Consider the following 19,892-nt stretch of genomic DNA (forward strand, 5'->3'; position numbering starts at 1 on the left):
TACTAGACAATATTTAATTTGCAATCATATTGAAAGTGGAACACATGCGCATTTGAACTCATTATATTGTTCGATATTATTTAAACATCATGGAATGCATATGATACTAAAATGAACAACAAATTTTTTTAATCTACATTTGAGGCAGAGTGTTAGCAATGCCTCTTCTGTGTCTTACAGAATTGTTCATTCTCAAAATCTGATAGATCGGTTTTGATTAAACTTTGCCATTTTCCATTTATTGTGATGGGGAATCCAAAAATGTAATGAACATTCATTTTTTATGATTGTTTTCAAGTACAATGGGATCAAAGTGACAATGTCTATGCTCTCTGATGTGATTGAGCATTCATAATGGAATTTAAGGGAAAAATAAATAAATAAAAAATGCATTGCACATGCCTAACAGAAAATGGATGCCAGAAACAAATAAAACACAAGAACAAAGCAGTATATGCTGAGAGAAAGTAAGGATTGTTTATCCATGCTTAGCAAGTTCAAGGATTGCCTTCTCTTCTGACCAGCAATCATTTTCTTCTAAAAATGCATGCACTTGTGCCATTAAACACACATTTAAATGTATATCAGTGCTCCTATTAGATGAGCTAAAGGTAATTTATATGTACTATTACTAATTAAATGCTGTATAGATAATGTGAAGAATGATCTCATAGATGGATATAACAAATTGGGAAAAAATGAAGAATCAAATAGAATGAAGGCAAATTGTGTCTATAGCTAATAGCCATGAGGGCTCATAATGCCATAGAAGAATAATACTTAAAAAATTTTTAATTACAGAAAAATGCAATACTTTGCCTCAATTCCATTGCAATATGACAAAGCTGTGTAGTGTTCCTAGTATATATTTTATGATTGATACAACCTAATATATAAGGATGTAAACTTCTATATATTAATAATTAGTAATTTTGTAGTAACTACAATATTTGGAATCTTATCATAACTATCCATTTAATTTTAGTACCAGAACGAAAGTGGAATAGAAAAATTTGTATTATTTTTATTTCTCTGCATAGAGTTTTAATTGTTTAGGTAATCAAAAACATGTTAAGATTCTTGTAATCATTCAACTTCTAATTAAACATCAATTAATTTTTTAATAAAATTAGAATTTAGTTGCAATAAATTAATAAATAATTTATAAATACAAGAAAGTCTGTTAAAATATTAATGTGCAATATACATATATAATTTCATTACATAAAACTAACTTGATTAACTTTTCACACACAAATGTTACTTAATTTTTGAAGTTAATTTTTAAAAAAATCATTTTTGGTGAATGATGATTAAATTATTTCTTCAGGCAAAAATATAATCAAATTTTATAAATTGAATGAACCAAGACCTGAATGACTCATGATGAAACCTTAACCAGAAAAAAACTGAAATCATTAAAGGATTCAACTCTTTAAAATGATTAAGTGCTTTTTGAGATGTCCTATCATTAGATTCAAACATTTAACTTAAATGGATTTACAGTTCAATAGGACAACTACTAGTGTTTAAATATGAATGACTTTGTAATTTTAAAATTTGAACCAAATATGATAGTGCCTTTCATAATCTATAAACTCTATCATATTAAAAAGTTGAAAAGTCCTTTAATTTTTTAATGATTTCATAGTTTGTTTAAAAATTGAAGTATGTAATAAGTATTTAGAATATCATTTAGGTTAATAATTAATAATTTTTTTTATTGTTTTCAATTAAAAGAAAACAGAACAAATGCATATATACATATATACGTACATACATACATAATTTCCTCCTCACCTTCACAGATGTTTTCATGTCAAATCATGTATAATGGCTTTAAATGAAACTATTTTCTGTTTATTTAAATCTAATTATACTTTTTCTTGAAGAAAATTGATATTGATTGGGTGGTAAAGGCATTTAACATAAGAAAATGTGTTAATTAATTTTTAAAAATTAAGTAATACTGGATGTTTTTAACTTTAGAAATAATACTCTACAAAATTTTTATTTACAGTTTGTTTCCAAAATCATAAAATACTAATAATTCATGTGAAATTAGAAATTGAAACAATTATGACACTTAACATTTTGATAGATTTGATGATAGGTTTTGTGTAATAATAATAATAATAATTTAAAACTCCATACTACAGTAGAGCGTCGTTTATCTGAATCAATTGGGGACTGGGGTTGTTCGGATAACTGATTTTTTCGGATAACCGATTATGTATGAAAAAATATATTAACCTATCCGATGTTGAAATTTTTTTCCGTTGCATGTCGCTTCGTGTTGAATTTTTCTCCGTTGCGTGTTGCTTCGTGTTGAATTTTTCTCTGTCGCATGTCGCTGTGTGTTGAATCTTTCTCTGTCACGTGTTGCTTTGTGTTGAATTTTCGGTGATTTTAAGCCTAACGAAAATTTTTATAATAATAATCGAGGCTATTGCATTGTTAAAAATTATTTCTTTATTTTGTACAAACAAAATAAATATATTGAAAAATATAAAAACAAAAAAAATTATACTTTAGAAGTTAATCTAGTAACAAAAATGTTCGATTCAGCACGACACAGTCCGACTGGAAAGCTTTCGGATGAACAACGCTCTACTGTAATTGCATAAATGTTTTATTGAATTGTTTGTTGATGATTAGTTTTCAATAAATGTTAAATTCTAAACAAATTATGTAAATATTTACAATTCATTTAATCAAAACTTTTTACTAAATCATAAAATTTTATAAAACATGATGGCTACCATTGAGTCATGGTACAACTTTAAAAATGATTTTCTTTTTTCTTTTTTGTGATTACATGACTGCAATTAAGTTTAATTTATTAATTTACCATTTATAAATCTGTTGCTTAAATCATAAATATTGGTATTAAATTGTAAAATGTTTAATTCATGTAAAATTAATGTTTCCCAAAATTTTCACATGCTTTATTAAAATCACAGAATTGTTTTGTTAGTGTGTACTAGGTAATTTTAATCGAATTTTGTACGATTTTTTTCCCCTAAAACATGCACAAATTTACTCTTTCAATATATATATTCATCTAGGATTAAAAATATTTTCACTTTATTTTTAATAAATTGACCTTCCATTATGATTTCAACTTAAGTTGTATTGTTAGCAAAATGAAATTAAATTTGTACTTTATCTACACTCATACCGCACTCTAAGTATCACTTACTTATTTACCCACTCACTCACTAATTCTTTTTCATTTTATCAATAATTTATAAATTATATTTGATATAAATATTTTAAAATATATTCTTACTTTGCTATAAGTAATGCTATAACAATACTATTTAGACATCATCAAAATGTTAACAGCACAATGTATATGATATGTAAGATGAAAATCTAACAAGAGCCTGTTATTTTGAATATAGGAGGAAATTATTTTTTAAGTAGATGAACTTGAATTATGAGAGATAAGCTTGTCTTCAATAAACAAAAAGTAAAATAAAATGTATAATTTTGAAAATTGAATGAAACTGTCTCACAAACATAGCATTATTATTTGTTTTAAGATTAACAATGGTGTTGATCATTGTTAATCTTAAAACAAATAATAATGCTATGTTTAGGGTTACAAATGTTATGATAGAAATAAATTAAATGACTCTGATGTAAAACTGAATTATTATGAATTGACAAAATGAAAAGCATACATTGATAGAAAAAAAAATGCTCCTCAAATTCAGAGCAAGCTCAATCAAGAAGCCCAGTGTTCATTGAACCTCTTGAAGGATTAAGATTTTGAATTTTAATAGTTATTACAGTAGTTACTATCATTTAATGTTATTTAAGATTTTTCTGTATATTTAAGAGCATTCTTGTAAAACACACTTAAAAAATTATGTATTAAGTATATCTAGTGAACATTTTACAGTTAAAATTCGAGATGATTGACAAATTGATTAATTGAATAGTATAGATTTCTATTTTGAAAATAAATTAGTGATCTTGTACTTAGTTTATTTATGAAAAGAAGTATCATTTAAGAAAGTTTACATAAAGTTGCCTTTATAATCTGAATATATAGATTAAATTTATATAATTTTTTATAAATCTTCAGTAAAAGCAATAGTCTTAAGAATAATTTTCAGAGATTAAATTTAATAGAAATAAAATAATTATTTTCTTCAAGTAAATTGAAAAAAAATCAACAGATGAATTATAGTGAAAATTATATATAAAGATTCTAAAATATATAGTTTTTAAACATGATTTTAAAATGACTGCAAAACTTTTTCACAAAATTTTCACTTTTGTAACTTTTAATTAAAGTTAAAAAAATTAATTTAAATTTAAAAAAGTTAATTTTAATTTCACTCATACACCCTAAATCACCATTGTCCAGTCTTTCTGTTTCAGATTATTGAAAATATTAGCTTTTTTCTTAAGTAAAATAAGATCCACTTAAGTGTAGACAAAACATTGTCAATTAACAAGACTTATTATACCGGAATTATGGATGCAGATATTTAGTCCTACAGATCAGAAATAAATTATTTCTGATCTGTAGGACTAAATATCTGCATCCATAATTCCAGTATAATAAGTCCTGTTAATTGATAAAAAAAAGTACTAGTATACAAGATGAATTTTAAATTTAAAGACAAACCATTGTCTTTGTACACCCATCAATCCACTTAAGAAATAAACTGTCCATTTTCTCATATTATTTTTACTAATGAATGCACAAAATAAATTGGCATAAAGCACGGATGTTCACATACACAGTTCAAAACTATGGCTGTTTGATGCTGAATGTAGTTCCCAAGGAAGTGGCTTGGAGAGAGACTTTCTATTTGGTGTTTGAAGTGACCAATGTCTCTAAAATGGCTTGCTGTAAAAGAAATCCTAATACTATTTTTGTTTTTTGCCTTTCATAAAAGCAAAAATTCTTTTTGGATTTCTTTTGTAAAAGCAGAGGCATAAAGCAAATTTTCATAAAGCAGTGGATACCTGCATACATTTTCTTAAAATTTGTAATAAATTTTACAAAAACTTTATCTATCTCTCACATATAAATTAATTTTTATAATAAAGATAATTATTAAGAAAAGTATTTTGTGTAAATGAATCAGTTGTCTTCTTATTACTATTTTTGGTAGGTATTGATATAGTGCTATTCATAGTTGCCTACAGGGCAAGCTAATTTGGAAAGTATTTGGAATAATTTATTGATGTATAGAATTGTCCATGTCCCTATTTATTAGTATTTATTTATTTTATCTTAATTTCAGTACATTTATTTGAATACATAAGAAAAATTCAAATTCAGAAAATTAAATAATAATTGTATAATTATTTCATTATGATTGGTGTTAAACTGTACTTAGTTTTGTCTTGAACTTTCTCATTTTGGTAGTTTAGGCTTTTCTGGTAATGCAGTCAATATGCCATTTTGATAATATAATTTCAGTTTTTGTGAAATTGCCTGCTTCTATTCAAACATTTTCAATGAGTAAGGTCTTTTGTATATAAATTGCATATTAATTACTACTGAAATTACTATTTGAAAAAGGATGAACTATCTATAGCAAGAAATAATACAGGAATCATCAATACTGCACACAAGGGAAACTGAATAATTGTAATGGATGATATAAAAAGTTTAAAAAAAGAGAAGAAATTTGTAGGATTTGAATTATTAACAAAATTAGAAGTAATAACAAAAATCAACTGTATAATTTACTGTTTTTTAATTAATGATTTTGATATTTTTCCTTTGGTATCTTTGAAATCAAAATGTTCTTCATAGTAAACTGTAATCTATCTATGTATAAATTTTACAATATTATTTTAAAAATATTATTAAAATACCTAAATATCTGTCTTGTTCATTAATTATATTTAGATATTACTGATTATGAATCATTTATTGTAATTAATTTTAATATAATGTTAATTTATTTTTAATTGGTTTGAAATGAAATAATTTTGTAGAAATGACAGAATTATAATAACAAATTTATTTTTCAGTTTGAAGTGTGATTTTAAATTGCAACAATGAGAATGAAAAAGCAAATGATCCAATTACTACTTGAAAAAGGATGAATTATCTATAGCAAGAAATTTTACAGGAATCATCAATACTGCACACAACAGAAACTGAATAATTGTAATGGATGATATTAAAATTTAAAAGAAGAAAAAAAAAAATGTGTAGCATTTGAATTATCAACAAAATGAAAATATATTTTTGATGATGTATGTTCTAGAATCATAGTCAAAAATTAAATTGAATTAAAAAGTCTTATTATGACTGTAAGGTGTTTCTCAATGTAAAATGTAATTGAAGTTTAAAAGTATTAATAATACAGTAAAACCTCAATTTAATGGACAAAATTTCCAGTTTGTGTCATATGTGAAAATTAACACACTGCCAATTTTAAAATGCTTTTTCTATGTAATTAAGAGGTTATTTTTCAAATCAAAAAGTCATTGCTCTTTATGCCACAATGGGAGTCTCTTGATATATCATTATCTGAAGACAAATAAATAGGAAATTTTTGTGTTTTTGTCAATTTTAAATTTTTTCTTTTTAAGAAAATTATTTATTTTAGTTAAATACAAATTAAGTGTATTTTCCAAAAATTGTTTATTTTGATTTAGTCTCACACTTGTTTAATAGTCTCAGAACTATGGTGTGTATGTAAGCAGTAGTAAATATAGAAAAAATTTCATAGAAATTAAACTTCTCATAATACTTGATTTTAATCACACAAACATATCTATATTAATAAAAACAGATAAAAAATTGACAAATTAGTTAGTTTAAAATATGCATTCAGACAACCTACTTTATTATATAACGGACTTTTGGCTTTAATGGACATCCCCTTGCTTGAATTAGTCTGTTAAATTGAAGTTTTACTGTACTTTATATCTGAAACTGTGTGTTCTGTTTTGTTAGTTTTTTTTTGCACACTGAAAAATTACATATGTAATAAAGATTTATTTACTGAAAATTTGGATATTGTAGTATTTGTCTTACTCAATATTATTAATTCTATTATTTCAAGTATTTGTTAAATTGGTAAATATGGCTAAGAGATATAGAATACACAATTTTCTAAAAATTATTATTTGGTATAAAATTTTTTTACAGTTCATCTTTCATAAAAAAGAACTTAAAAGTGTGCCCAAGTCATCTCTTGCTTTTGATATTGTGCTTGTATGCTGCTTTTTTTTGTTTGTTTGGTTATATATATTGTTTTATTTATTGATTTTTAACAATTTCTTCCTGCGGTTTTTTTGTTCACAGCTGTTTGCTGTCTTGTACATTTTGTATCCTTTAGTTCAAAATTTTGCAAACAGAACTTTTTAAACCACATCTGATATGTCCTAAGTTTAGGAGCATTTTCCCTATATACATCATAAATTTATTTTTGCTGTTTATACAGTGTCATTTCCTTTCCAAAACTTAAAAAGCATAATATGAATGATACCCTTCTTATCTGAAGACATTACAACTTGATTTTATTCAAACAAAATATGAAATAAAAAGTTTAAAATATGATTATAAACGAAGAATTCAATCTCACATTAGCAATAATGTGTTAAATTTCACAACTATTACAATTATCATACATCTATGTTAAGTAACAACAGCTATAATAAACATGCAATAACTTTGTTTAATCTAACATAACCTTTACTTGTTAACTATGGCATCTGAAAAGTGTGTGGAAACAATGAAGCCTATGAGGAAGGTTGGAATAATAACAATTGAGGTGAAAAAGGAGTTATTGTGAAGTGGGAAAGCAGTACACTTGTGGATATGGTGACCACAAGATGTACTGCTGATCTGTTGTTTGCATGATGAGCTGAAATTGACAGTGTGTGTTTAGTAAATGCAATTTTTATTTTATTATACAGTATTTACATGTTTTATTTGTTTTTGTGTTTTAATTTATTATTAGGACATTTAATTATGTTTATTTTAAATTGTGTTTTTGCTGTTTTATCAAATGGGGTATTGTTTAGGATCTGAGAATAGCTTGACTTTCCATTATTTCTAATGCAAGAAATTGATTTGGACTTCAAGTGTTTGAATGTCTTCCTGGAATGAATTAAATTTGAAATATGAGACACCACTGTATATAGAAATATTAAATTTAATACTTAAATTTTTTTTACATGAAACATTTCTTTTTTAATAAAGGTTCTCTAAGAGATGATTACATATATATTGAAAAAATTAATTATAAAACTTTATTTTCTGAATTCCCTTTAACTGAAACATTTATATATTGGGATAATTTTTTTGTAGAGTATTTATGAATAATGTTCATTTTACTGAATAAATATTTTAAAATTTATTTTATGAACATTATACAGTAAGACCCTGCTTAACACGGGATGCATTCCTAGATGACAAAGCACTAAACGAAACAGCGTTAAACGAGGTCATTTTAACATAGAGTAAATAGGGATAGGTGAACACGCGACCAAAAATAAACATTTTACTTTAATTTTAAGTTATTTTTATATTAATTTGCATAATAATATATGTTAAATAACACACCAGCTAAGGTTTCTCAAATGGGATCCTGGGATCCCAGTCATATTTTTAACCTGGAAAATTTCACAAATTTCTTAAAAATTCACTTTTTTCTTATTTTATGCTAAGGTTGAGGAAATTTTGCAAGTGGAAAGTATAATTAACTCATAAACTGTCAGAATTCATTTGTATTTGTTAATTTTAAACCCACTTATTCGTTTTCTTTAAATTTTTGCTCATTATGACACGTCACAAATGGTCAATAATCAATTCGTAGCTTATTTGTGACAGGACTCTCAAAATTCTTTACCAGTAATATCTGGAATAATTGTGCTTATGCTGTCTTAATTTTTAACCATGACCAGTAGCTTCAATAACTGTGCAATGCCAGGTTGTTCAAATTGGGGAAGGATACAAACAAGTACAAAGTCTGCAAGTATGAAGTTTTTATTCATAACCTGATTATTAAAGACAAACGAACTGCTGGATTATTGGGCTATGTTTCTATTAAAGCACTCGAGGTAGACAAATCAAGAATACTAGAGAACAAGAAGTACTACAATCTCGAAAATGAACTAGAAATCTTTCAGGATACAGGTGAAAAAAACATAATATTTGTCTTCTCTTAAATACATTAAACACGATTCCAATCACATCAGTTGAATCGGAAAAGTCATTTTTGGTAGTAAGACTTTTCATTACTAAAGTAAGAATTAGATTGAGTGATCGGAGTATTGACCATCTTTGCTTTTTAAAATCTTATAAAAATTTACAATATTTTGTATTACACTCAAACCTGTTTTTGTGTGGTTTTTTTTGTGCGATTTTTTTTTAATTGTGCGATTTGTTTTGTGTGAGTATATAATTTCAATCAAATTGGTATACTGCACAAAAATAATTGCACACACAAAAAATCACAGAAAAAAAAGACTGCGCAAAAACAGGTTTGAGTGTATATATTATTTTAAAAAACACAGAAATTACCTTCTAAGTTAGAAGTTTGATCTAAGTTCACTTTTTTTTATTTTCAACTCAATTCAAAGGCATTTTTGTTGTTGTTGTTGTATGCAGTTTCCAGCAAATTTTAATAAATTTTTTTCTATTTGTGAAAATTTCTATGTAATTCAAAGGTAATTTTTAATATATATCTTACACAGCATTATTAATTTGATTTTGGAGGTTACAGAACGTATCAAACTACTTTAAAAAACGAAAAATAATTATATCATTTGATTTCATGATATTTTGTATATCTTAAAAATAATTAATTTTATTTCGAGATCCCGGGAAACAGTTCAGTTTTATCCCGGAATCCCAGGAGAAACAAAAGACCTGGAAATGAGAGACCCTAACATAAACATACGCACACAGAAATGTGAAGTTCATTTTTTGTGACAAAGGTCCTGACTTTTCTGAAATTAGTTTGGTTTTTTTTGTTTTTTTTGCAATAAAGTTGTAAAGTTTCATTTGTCACTTTTTTCTTTCTTTAAGCAAATGTCTGTAGCAGAAGATAGCATCAAAACTCCTCATTTTGCTTTTCACACCTTTCAAAATCTGGATCATTCCCTACAATTTGATCAACAATTTTGGTTATCATTATTAAACTTTTAATAAAGAAATCTGTAGAGAAATTTTTTGGTTTCTTCATTTTCAGAATTTCTATTTTCCAGTTCTACATGAATTCCTTTTCCTGCCAGTTCTTGAAGGTTGTCGTTGGTAAGGCTCTCACTAGAAAGCTGCAGTAACTCCTCAATATCCTGGTCGTCTACATCTCCTAGTCCTGCTGTATCAATTAGGTTGGCAATTTGGTCAACCTAATGATACAACAATGGGCTCTTCTCATTGAGAATTCTTGGATACCTTCAGCCATAACTTCTTTTACACACTGTTCATGCATTTATCATTAATTCTTGTCAAGCAAAGTTGATATTTCCTATTGCACCCATGATATATTTTTTCCAAAATTGCACCAAACATAGATTTAAAGAAAGACACTTTTTTGCCACCTTTTGCTGATTGGTTCATGTTTATAAATAATCATATTATGTATGAATCAGTGAAATGCCACGATAATTAAAATCGGTGTAAATTTTGAGATTTTTTTAAGGCTTCAAGCAGATTGCATTATATCGAATCAGCGTTGAGCGAGGTCTTACTGTACTCTAACACTAAAGCTTATATTCATATTTAACAGTGTAATATACTATCAATATTCTTTACATTGTCCACTTAAATGAGAGTACAATCTTCAGAATACAAATGCTGACAATTTTTGTAGCAAAAATATTTTAAATATGTATAAAGCTATTAAGTAATAAAATTTTTTCAGTACAAATTATGTATTCAAATTTTTAATAATTCAAATTAATTTAATTGAATAATACATAAATTAATCTTTATAGACCTTTCTATTTTAGTTTGTTTAATAACTAATTGTTTTATATATTTATATATTTAAAATGATGAGATAAATATTCTGTATATAGTAAAAAAAATGGTTAATGTTACCTATGGTTCCAAAATGGTGGTCTGATTCCAGAAAATAGAAAAAAGGAAACAGTGGGGATGCACGTTCTAACCTAACCTAACCTAACCTATTCTAATAAATTACCAAAATTATTACCAACAAAACTATTAGAATAGGTTAGGTTAGAACATGCATCCCCACTGTTTCCTTTCTTCTGTTTTCTGGAATCAGAGATGAGCCACCATTTTAGAAACATAAGTAACATTAACCAAAAAACTAATGTAACAGATTCATACAAAGCTACAAAAATTTTCTTGAAAGCAATATACAATGTGCCAATGATGAACAACTTCCAATATATTCTAGGTTTATTTGTTAAATGTTACTTACATTGCAAACTGTAAAAATTAAAATTTTTTTTCAGGTTTACACAACATATAAATTTTTGATAGTAATTTTTAAAATAAGGCATAGATGTTTCCTAGGCTCAAGTAAAGAATTATCTTCAGTACAAATGATTAAATTATAAATTCAGTCGGTAGAAAATTAATTTTATTTTCATTCTCAATATAAATGACTGAATTTATAATTTAATCATTTCATTTTCAAGTGATCTTTATTAATATTTTTATATTAGTTACTTGTAAGTTATGCTCATTAAGCAATATCAACAGAATTATCAGAAGTAATCATTAGTTGAGCATTATTTTTTAATTACGAGATGTTCACAATGTTCTTAAAAGTTTTTAAATAATACTATATAATGCTGAGATTTTAAAATATAAAGCTATCTTTGGAACTTGTACTGAGTTAGGTTTATTGATTTAATATTAATATTTATTCAGTAAAATGAAAAATTTTTCTGAAAGAAATCAAAAAATGACAATTTTTTCATTATTTTCCTACATGAGTTTACAACTTTGAAAGTTTTCTTTTAAATATTATAGTGAAAAACAGTGGATTTACAATGATTTTGCAATAGTATTTTACATACTAGTCATATATGATGAGCAGTCAACTAATAACCAAATAATTTTCTTAAATAGTTTGAAAAACCTGGTTGTTAAGCATAAATCACATTACAATACATTCCTTCATTAGCAAGTTTTGTGGTAGTTTCTAGAATAATGCCTAAGATTATTGTTTCATGAAACTTTTTATGTAATACAAATTTTGAGATTATAATAATTTTAATCGTAATATGCTATAATAAATACAACTGGATTCCCTTCAGCCAGAATGCATCGGTATGACCAGCAGATAGCATAAAAAGTATTGATAGCTGGTATACAGTATTGGCAGTTGCCCAGTAAAAACAATTCTGTATGTTCAGTCACTCACTATACAAGCATTCTGGCAGTAATTTTTTAGAAAAAGAATACTGATTATAATAATTTGGTTGACTGCATGTCCATACAGTCCATTAACCAATTAATTAGGATCAATTAAACATGTAACAAGATAGAATACATTCTTATAAACAGTTATTGAAGACAGAATCAAAGAATGTAGGTGTAGGAAAGGCCAAAAATTTCATATGTAAACTAAATCAAGAACAGCCATGACAAGTGTTATTTAAGAATAAATCTATAGGATTCATTTTTAACATTATCAAATCACCAAATCTAAAGTGTTTCACAATCATCAATAAAGCAGAATTCACACAATTCAATAATGGTATTTTAGTGGAATTATCCAAACAATACAAACATAGTTTTTAATTTCCATTTATTTTTCTTAACCAACTGGCAGGTTCCTTTAAAATTTTCCTATTGGTTTCTTATACACAGTGACTGAATGTTTTACACTCTCTGATTGGCTGAATGTTTATGGATCTATTAGATTTCAAGCATGATTTGATTAGAAAATGCCAGAAAATTGATTGCAGAATTTGATCTGTATGATTTTATAGGACTGTCAAACAACTGCCAAAGTAGAAAATTTGTGATTGTGAAGTAGAACTGCATCTGCCTGTTCTGTGTTACAAAGGGTGATTGTGAAACAGGCTTAAAACACACTTCACATTTCTTCAGTGTAATTCATCTGAACAGGTTTGAAATGAAAATATTTCTCAAATTTCAGAAATAATTTATTTGCTTTAGAAAATTAACAATATTTAACAGAGAAAATCAGAAGTTTTTAAAATTGTTTTATTTTTACACTTAGTTAAATAGAAAGCACTTGAAAATAAAGTATGACACAAAAACTAATATGAATTTGATGTTTAAAACACAATAGGTAAATTTAAAAACATTGAAATAAAATATTTATTTTCTTTCAATTTTAAAGTGTCTTACTACTTGAATTCTTTCCTTAAGTAAATGAAACATGCAGAAGTAAATATAAATTTCAGTTTTGCCATTTTAATTGATAAAAATAGTTCTTAGCATCTTACTTGAACATTAATATACAGATTTAAATATTTTAAATTACTTTTAAACGAAGATTGTTTTATGATACATATTTTTTATATATTATTTAAAGATAATATGATACTCTAATACAGCATTTCTCAACCTGGGGGTCGTCGTGATATTAAAGGGGGGTCGCGAGACAATAATGAAATCATTTTATGAGAAAAAATCATGTATTATAAATTTATGAACATTTTACTTACAATAAGTACATGTAAAGAAAAGAAATTGATGTGATGGTTGCATTTGTTTTTCATTTAAAATTTTCTCCATATGTGGATCAAATTACAAAGAGCACATACACACCAAGTTGGAACTTGTAAATTGCTCATGTATGTACACGTCATACATGCATGTTCATACCAGTCGCTATAAACACAGCGACATAAAATAATAGGAACAGTCGTATTACATTTTTTATACTGTCGGTATTTTCTTAATGTATAAAATTAGTGCAATGTTGTTATATAATATTTTAAAAAATTTACATTTATAATTACAGTCAAAATTCAATTAGTAATAGTAATTACTAATTGAATACTTAATAATTGAATAGTAATTACTAATTGGCTTACTGTTATTATTCCTTTGGGTGAGGGGTCGTAAAATATTAATTTTATTTATATTTACTATTTGGGGTACTAAGAAGGTTGAGAATTGCTGCTCTAATATAAAAATAAATTAAACTATATTATTAATTAATATCCAGACATAAGTTTATTTTGCAATCATTATTTATTGAAAAATAAGTAATATGTTAAAATCTTGCTTCTATTATATCTTGTATATTCTGCATATTCAATTTTTTTTTTAAATATAATGTCTGAAATTGAAATTTTTTTTTAATTATCCTTTTAAAATAGTCACTCACTGCTTGAGAGATACTCTTTTTAGTAGTTTCTCCTCTTATGCACAATAATGTTGTTTATTTCAAAACTTTTCAATGAAATAAAGATTTGCATTTGGACTATTGATTATTCAGCTTATTTTGTTTATATGAGAAAATAAATTATTTATTAAGCAATCGTTGGGTATTTCTCTATGAAAAACAAATATTTCTAATTAATAAAGTGCCTTTATTATTAAATAAACATTTTGGAGTTATATTTTAAAAATTATTATTATTATTATTATTTTTTAAAATCTTGTAAAAATCTAAAATTTCAGTTATTTCTATTATTATTTAAATAATAAAATGTTAATTCATCAAGATCACTTCTGTTACTTATTATTATTTGAGAATAGTTCTTTTCTAGAGGTATCAATAGCCATCATTAATTCCACTGTATAAATTAACAAATAGCTGTCATTAATTCCACTGGAATTAATGACAGCTATTCGTTAATCTATAAACAAGTGAAATAGTTTAAAATTTCTTTCATAAATTGCAGTTTATAAACTGATTAATATTAAATTTTTTAAAATATTTTTAAAGTAAGATCTCTCATTATTTTAATACAGTAAAACCTTGATTTAATGGATTAATTTGGGTGAGGGGAGTCTCTCTCGAACTAAATTTTTCTGAGAGTTAAACTAATTTGTCAAATTTTTTAAATCTGTTTTTAGTAATGTAGATACATTTGTGTAATGAAAATTAAGTGTGCATGAGAAGTTTAATTTCACAGAAAAATTTTTTATGTATAGTATTTCTTATGTACTGTACTTGCCATAGTTCTGAGACTGCATTAAACTAGTATGTGACTAAATCAAAATAAACAAACAATTTTTTGAAAATACACTTCAATTGTATTTAATTAAGAGTTGTGATGCTTGAATTTGGAAAAAAAATACTCTGTTAATTAAATATAAAATGTATTGTAAAATTAACAGGATGTTAATTTTCACATGGATCAGAAATATTGTCTGTTAAATCCAAAGTCTGTTGAATTCAGGTTTTACTGTATTTTTATTTTTTCAGTTTTTGTTTATTATTTAATTTACAATTTACAATTTTGCAGAATATTACCAGAATATTAAAAAATAAATTACACAAGTAAGAAAAAGATTTGACATTAAAATTGATAATTTATGAACAATTTGAACTATCAATAAATTTATATTATTACATGATTTGAATGTATAATTGATAAGAATTTAAGATGCATTGAAATTACAAAAACAATTTTAAAATTTTCTGATAATTATTATTATTATGATTATTACTAGAATTATTATTATTACCAAAATTTATAGAAAATTCTATATCATTCTCCTGCTGTGAAGTCGTATAGTGCTATCAAACTTTTAATCATCAAAAAGCATCAATTGCAGACCTATAAATTCCCACTGTTGCTGTCCATCTGTAGAAAAATTAACATACCTTTTGCAAGTAAAATTTTTCTGGAAATATAACAACTGATAATGTTGAGTTTGCTATATCATATTTAAATTAAAAACAAAAACTATAGGAAACCTGATGTGAGTTATTGGAAGAAAAATCTTGTGATGATTTTGGAAATTAAAGTGATCTAATTTTATACAAAGTTAAAATTAATAGCTGTTTTCATCACAAAACTGATAAAATTGCGTTATTAATCTTGTAATAGTTTTCACAATTGGAAAAAAATCAAAATTCCATTATTTTAGCTGGAGTTAAATTAATAAATAATAAAAAATTCACTTTAAATGCAAAGTTTATTATGATCTTTAAATTCACAATTAAAATATAAGTGCTGTATAGAATCTAGGATATTTAAAAAATCCAGCAACAAGTTATTTGCTGGATTTTTTAAATACATATTCTCAGGTTGGTGGATTTAGTTGAGTGGGTACTGATAGTATGGTCATTTCATTCTCCAGATTTGACATCTTTAAAATTTTTATTTTGTGGTTGAGTAGATGTAGTGTATATTTCACTCTTGCCTGTAAATGTTGCTGATCCAAAACTTGAATCATTGCAGATACCAAAGTGACAGATACCAAACTCAAAGCACAGATAGTGCTTTGAGTTTGGCAAGAACTCAAATGGGATTTTAATATATCAATGGTGTTCATATTGAATCAAAATGACTGTTTTATCTAACACCTGATATATTTTGCTATAAACTAATGCTGACTCTTTTGATTTTTGTAAGTCTCCTGATTACAACTTTGAAAGCTTACAGAATTTTAAAGTCCTTTTTGAATCACTGTATATAACAATGTAAGCTATAATTACGTAAAAGTCATGAGCATAATGTTTGCTGAAGATGACAAATGATCTGAATTTGTTGAATTTTATTTAATAGACTTTGTTTTATTTTTTTTTAAATATTTTTAAATAATACTATTTGAAAAGTATTTATGCAATACTATTAATTTTTGTTTGTTTCCATGGATTGAAATCTGATTTGAATCAAGTAGAAATCTGATTTTATAGAAATAAAATCATTGGTTTAAATATAAAAGTACATACATATTGAATATAAGTATAAAAATAAATTATATTACAGTTGTAAATTACTAATGATCATAGTATGGTACAAACAGTAGTAATAATAATATACAGCATTTCAAAATACTTCAAAATTTTTTACTCTTTCTGTATAATATATACAAGTAGAAGAAAATATGTATTATGAAATTAAATATCAAATATGAAATATAAATAAGATGATTTCTCAAGTATAGCCTTTAAAAATGGTTTTTTAAATAATAATACTATAAAATTTTTATAATTTTGGTTATTTTCTTAGTTTAATACATACAAAACAACTTTGATGCTTTAGAAGTCCAGATTTATTTACAGTGTGAAGCTGTGTTTTGTATTTCCATGTTGAAATTAATTAATCATTATACACTAATTTATCTTACTAATGTAGCTTCTTACATTGTAAAAATAAATTAGTATAATTGGAATATTTCATCATACAGAAACTTTTCTGTTATTCCTATTCATTAATAGCAATATTAAATCAAGAAGAAATAATTCTTATAAAGAAAAAATAAATGGCCAGTTTGGAATCAAGATTTGTGTTGTCAAAGTTTAGGTTTTGATGATAAAATTTTTAGTTCCAGGAGTTTTTATTCAGAATGAAGAACAACATATTGTTTGTATTTTATATAGAATTGTTACGAAACATATATGCACTCATAATTTGTTTTCATAGTTAAATGCAGAATTGTCATATTTATATAAACAATATTTATTTTTTTCATATAGGGACTCATATAATGGAAGGCAGTGGTAAAATGCTTGTCACTGCTGTAGGTGTTAATTCCCAAGCTGGCATCATTTTCACTTTGCTTGGTGCTGCACAGACAGAGGATGAAGCTCAAAAAAAGAAAAGGAAAAAAGGTAGGAAATACAATAAAGCTTTAAAAATTATTTTAATTTAAATTCAAAAAAGAAGTTAGATACCTAATGAAGTAACAGTAACACCTCTTGCTGCTGAGAAAAGTTTATTAAAACTAAAACAAACAAATGTTTTCAACTTAATGAAATAGGTTATCTTTTTTTTTAAAGAAGTTAGATTCAGAATTTTATTTTATGATTTACTGTTTAATGTAACTATATAATAAAATAAGACTCAGAAACCACTTTATAAACTTTTTAATATAAAATGTATGTTTACTCACTTTATTTTAGGCTTCTCTGGTTAAACAGTATTTGAATAAAAACATTCTACATAGAAGTGGAATGAACTTAAAATACATTCTAGAAAATTTTTATGGAATACATTTTTTATTTTGAAATATTTCTTCAATATATGACAACATGAAGTGTTTAAACAAAGAACAACAAAATAGAATGATGAAGTGAATTAAAATAAAATAATAGATAGAATAAAAATGATATAAAATTTTCAATTATCTTTTGTTTATCGTATTATAGTTTTCAGTATGCGCCTCTGTCATTTTGATCTGGTAGAGCATGAATATAAGGTGGGTGTATAAGGAATATGAAAGGTGGGTGTACAGCAGGGGTGTCCAACCTGCGGGCCACATGCAGCCCAAGGCATGTTCCAATGCGGCCCAATAAATGTGTAAACTATACCGATTAAATTATTTATTTATTTATTTCAACGGCATAAACTTCAAAAAAGAAGTTTCGCAAAGCTGTAAACCTTTATACATATTTTATTTTTGAGTGGAAAGGAAATATTTTCAAATACTTGGAAGTGTATGAATAAGGAAGGAAGGAATACTGAATAAAGCTGGAGTTGTGACTCAAAGGATTATAGACCCAAATTCGGGGAAAGGAAGGAAAGGCCAAAAGATAAAAAGTTGTGAGAAAGGTTAAATAGACCTTCTGTTCTGCAAATATTGACTCTTAATTTTCCAATCTTTCTCACTGCTTTATCTTTTGGCCTTTCTCTCTTTCTGTTGGGTCTATAATTTGGGTCTATAATCCTTTGAGTCACAACTCAAGCTTTATCTAATATTCCTTCCAGCGTTGCAAGATTTGGCTACTTCGCACCAAATTTGGCTACCCTTTTTTTAGTTTGGCGCAAAAAATATCATTTGGTGCATTGGCTACTTTTTGGACTAAATATTATTTATGAATATATTGAGTAAAAATGCACTTTAAAATGGTGTTTTGTTGTTTTTATTTTATTAATTAGAGACCCAAATAAAACAAATAATTGTGTTCTTCAAATAAACTTTTGTTTGTCTCCGTTATAATAAATAAATTTATCTATTTCTAAGTAAAAATTAAAACTTTCTGTAGAAGTAATTTTTTTAAATATCCTTTTTCGCGATAAAGTTTTAAAACTTATTACTATAATCTAGACACATTAATCCTTAAATATACTTGTATATTTAAGGATTGGGCCACAATATACTTGTGGCTCAAAACTCCATGCCTTCTTCCAATGTGGCCTAGAGAAACAAAAAGGTTGGACATCCCTGGTTTACAAGATTTTTTAGAAGCTATGCAGAGTTTTAAACTGAACAAAAATTTTGTATGTATTAACGAAGCTTTATTGTATCCTCAAAAACAATTCTGTAAACCCACATTTCATTTCCAGGATGTTATTTTTTGCACTGTACTGGCTGTGTGTCTAATTTCAACATAATCGTTTTGCTTTGGAAAGATACTTAAATTGTAGATATTTTAAAAATATTTACAATTATAAAATTTACACTTTTAACTGGCATGTTACAAGTTATAAATTTTACCTTTAATTTTCTAAAAAAAGTATAATTTGTTTCTCCTACTTAGTTATTTGGTTGAAATGCATATTGTAAATGAATAAAACACTTTCTAAATGCAATAATTATTCACAAGGTCTCAATTGTTAATGATTATTGTATAAATTTGAGATTATCCCATATCAAACTCAGTACTTTAGTGTGTATATTAATTAATAGTTAGTTCACTTTATCAAAAATTTGTATTAATGATTCAAGATAAAGGTTGTATAATTTAGGTAATAAAGACTTAGTTTAGAGATTTCAATTATTTATTAATATTTTGAATTAATTTATAAAAACAAATTAATGTTCTAAATGATTTTCAAATCAAACAAAATATGGACGACACTATTTGCTGTTC

The 19,892-nt window shown here is 25.6% G+C and overlaps 1 protein-coding gene across 12 annotated transcripts in view; it reads left to right on the forward strand.

Annotated features, from left to right (window-relative positions):
• The window catches only part of PMCA (plasma membrane calcium-transporting ATPase 3), a 428,157-nt gene that overhangs the window by 250,587 nt on the left and 157,678 nt on the right, over positions 1-19,892 (forward strand). For all 12 annotated transcript variants that reach the window (XM_067273462.1, XM_067273313.1, XM_067272783.1 and 9 more), the window contains one exon: positions 17,556-17,690. In XM_067273462.1, coding sequence (XP_067129563.1) covers positions 17,556-17,690 — 135 coding nt within the window. The remainder of the gene's footprint in view (positions 1-17,555; positions 17,691-19,892) is intronic.

Source organism: Centruroides vittatus, unplaced genomic scaffold, assembly GCF_030686945.1.
Source record: "Centruroides vittatus isolate TY-2023 unplaced genomic scaffold, ASM3068694v2 contig_10, whole genome shotgun sequence".
NCBI lineage: Eukaryota > Metazoa > Arthropoda > Arachnida > Scorpiones > Buthidae > Centruroides > Centruroides vittatus.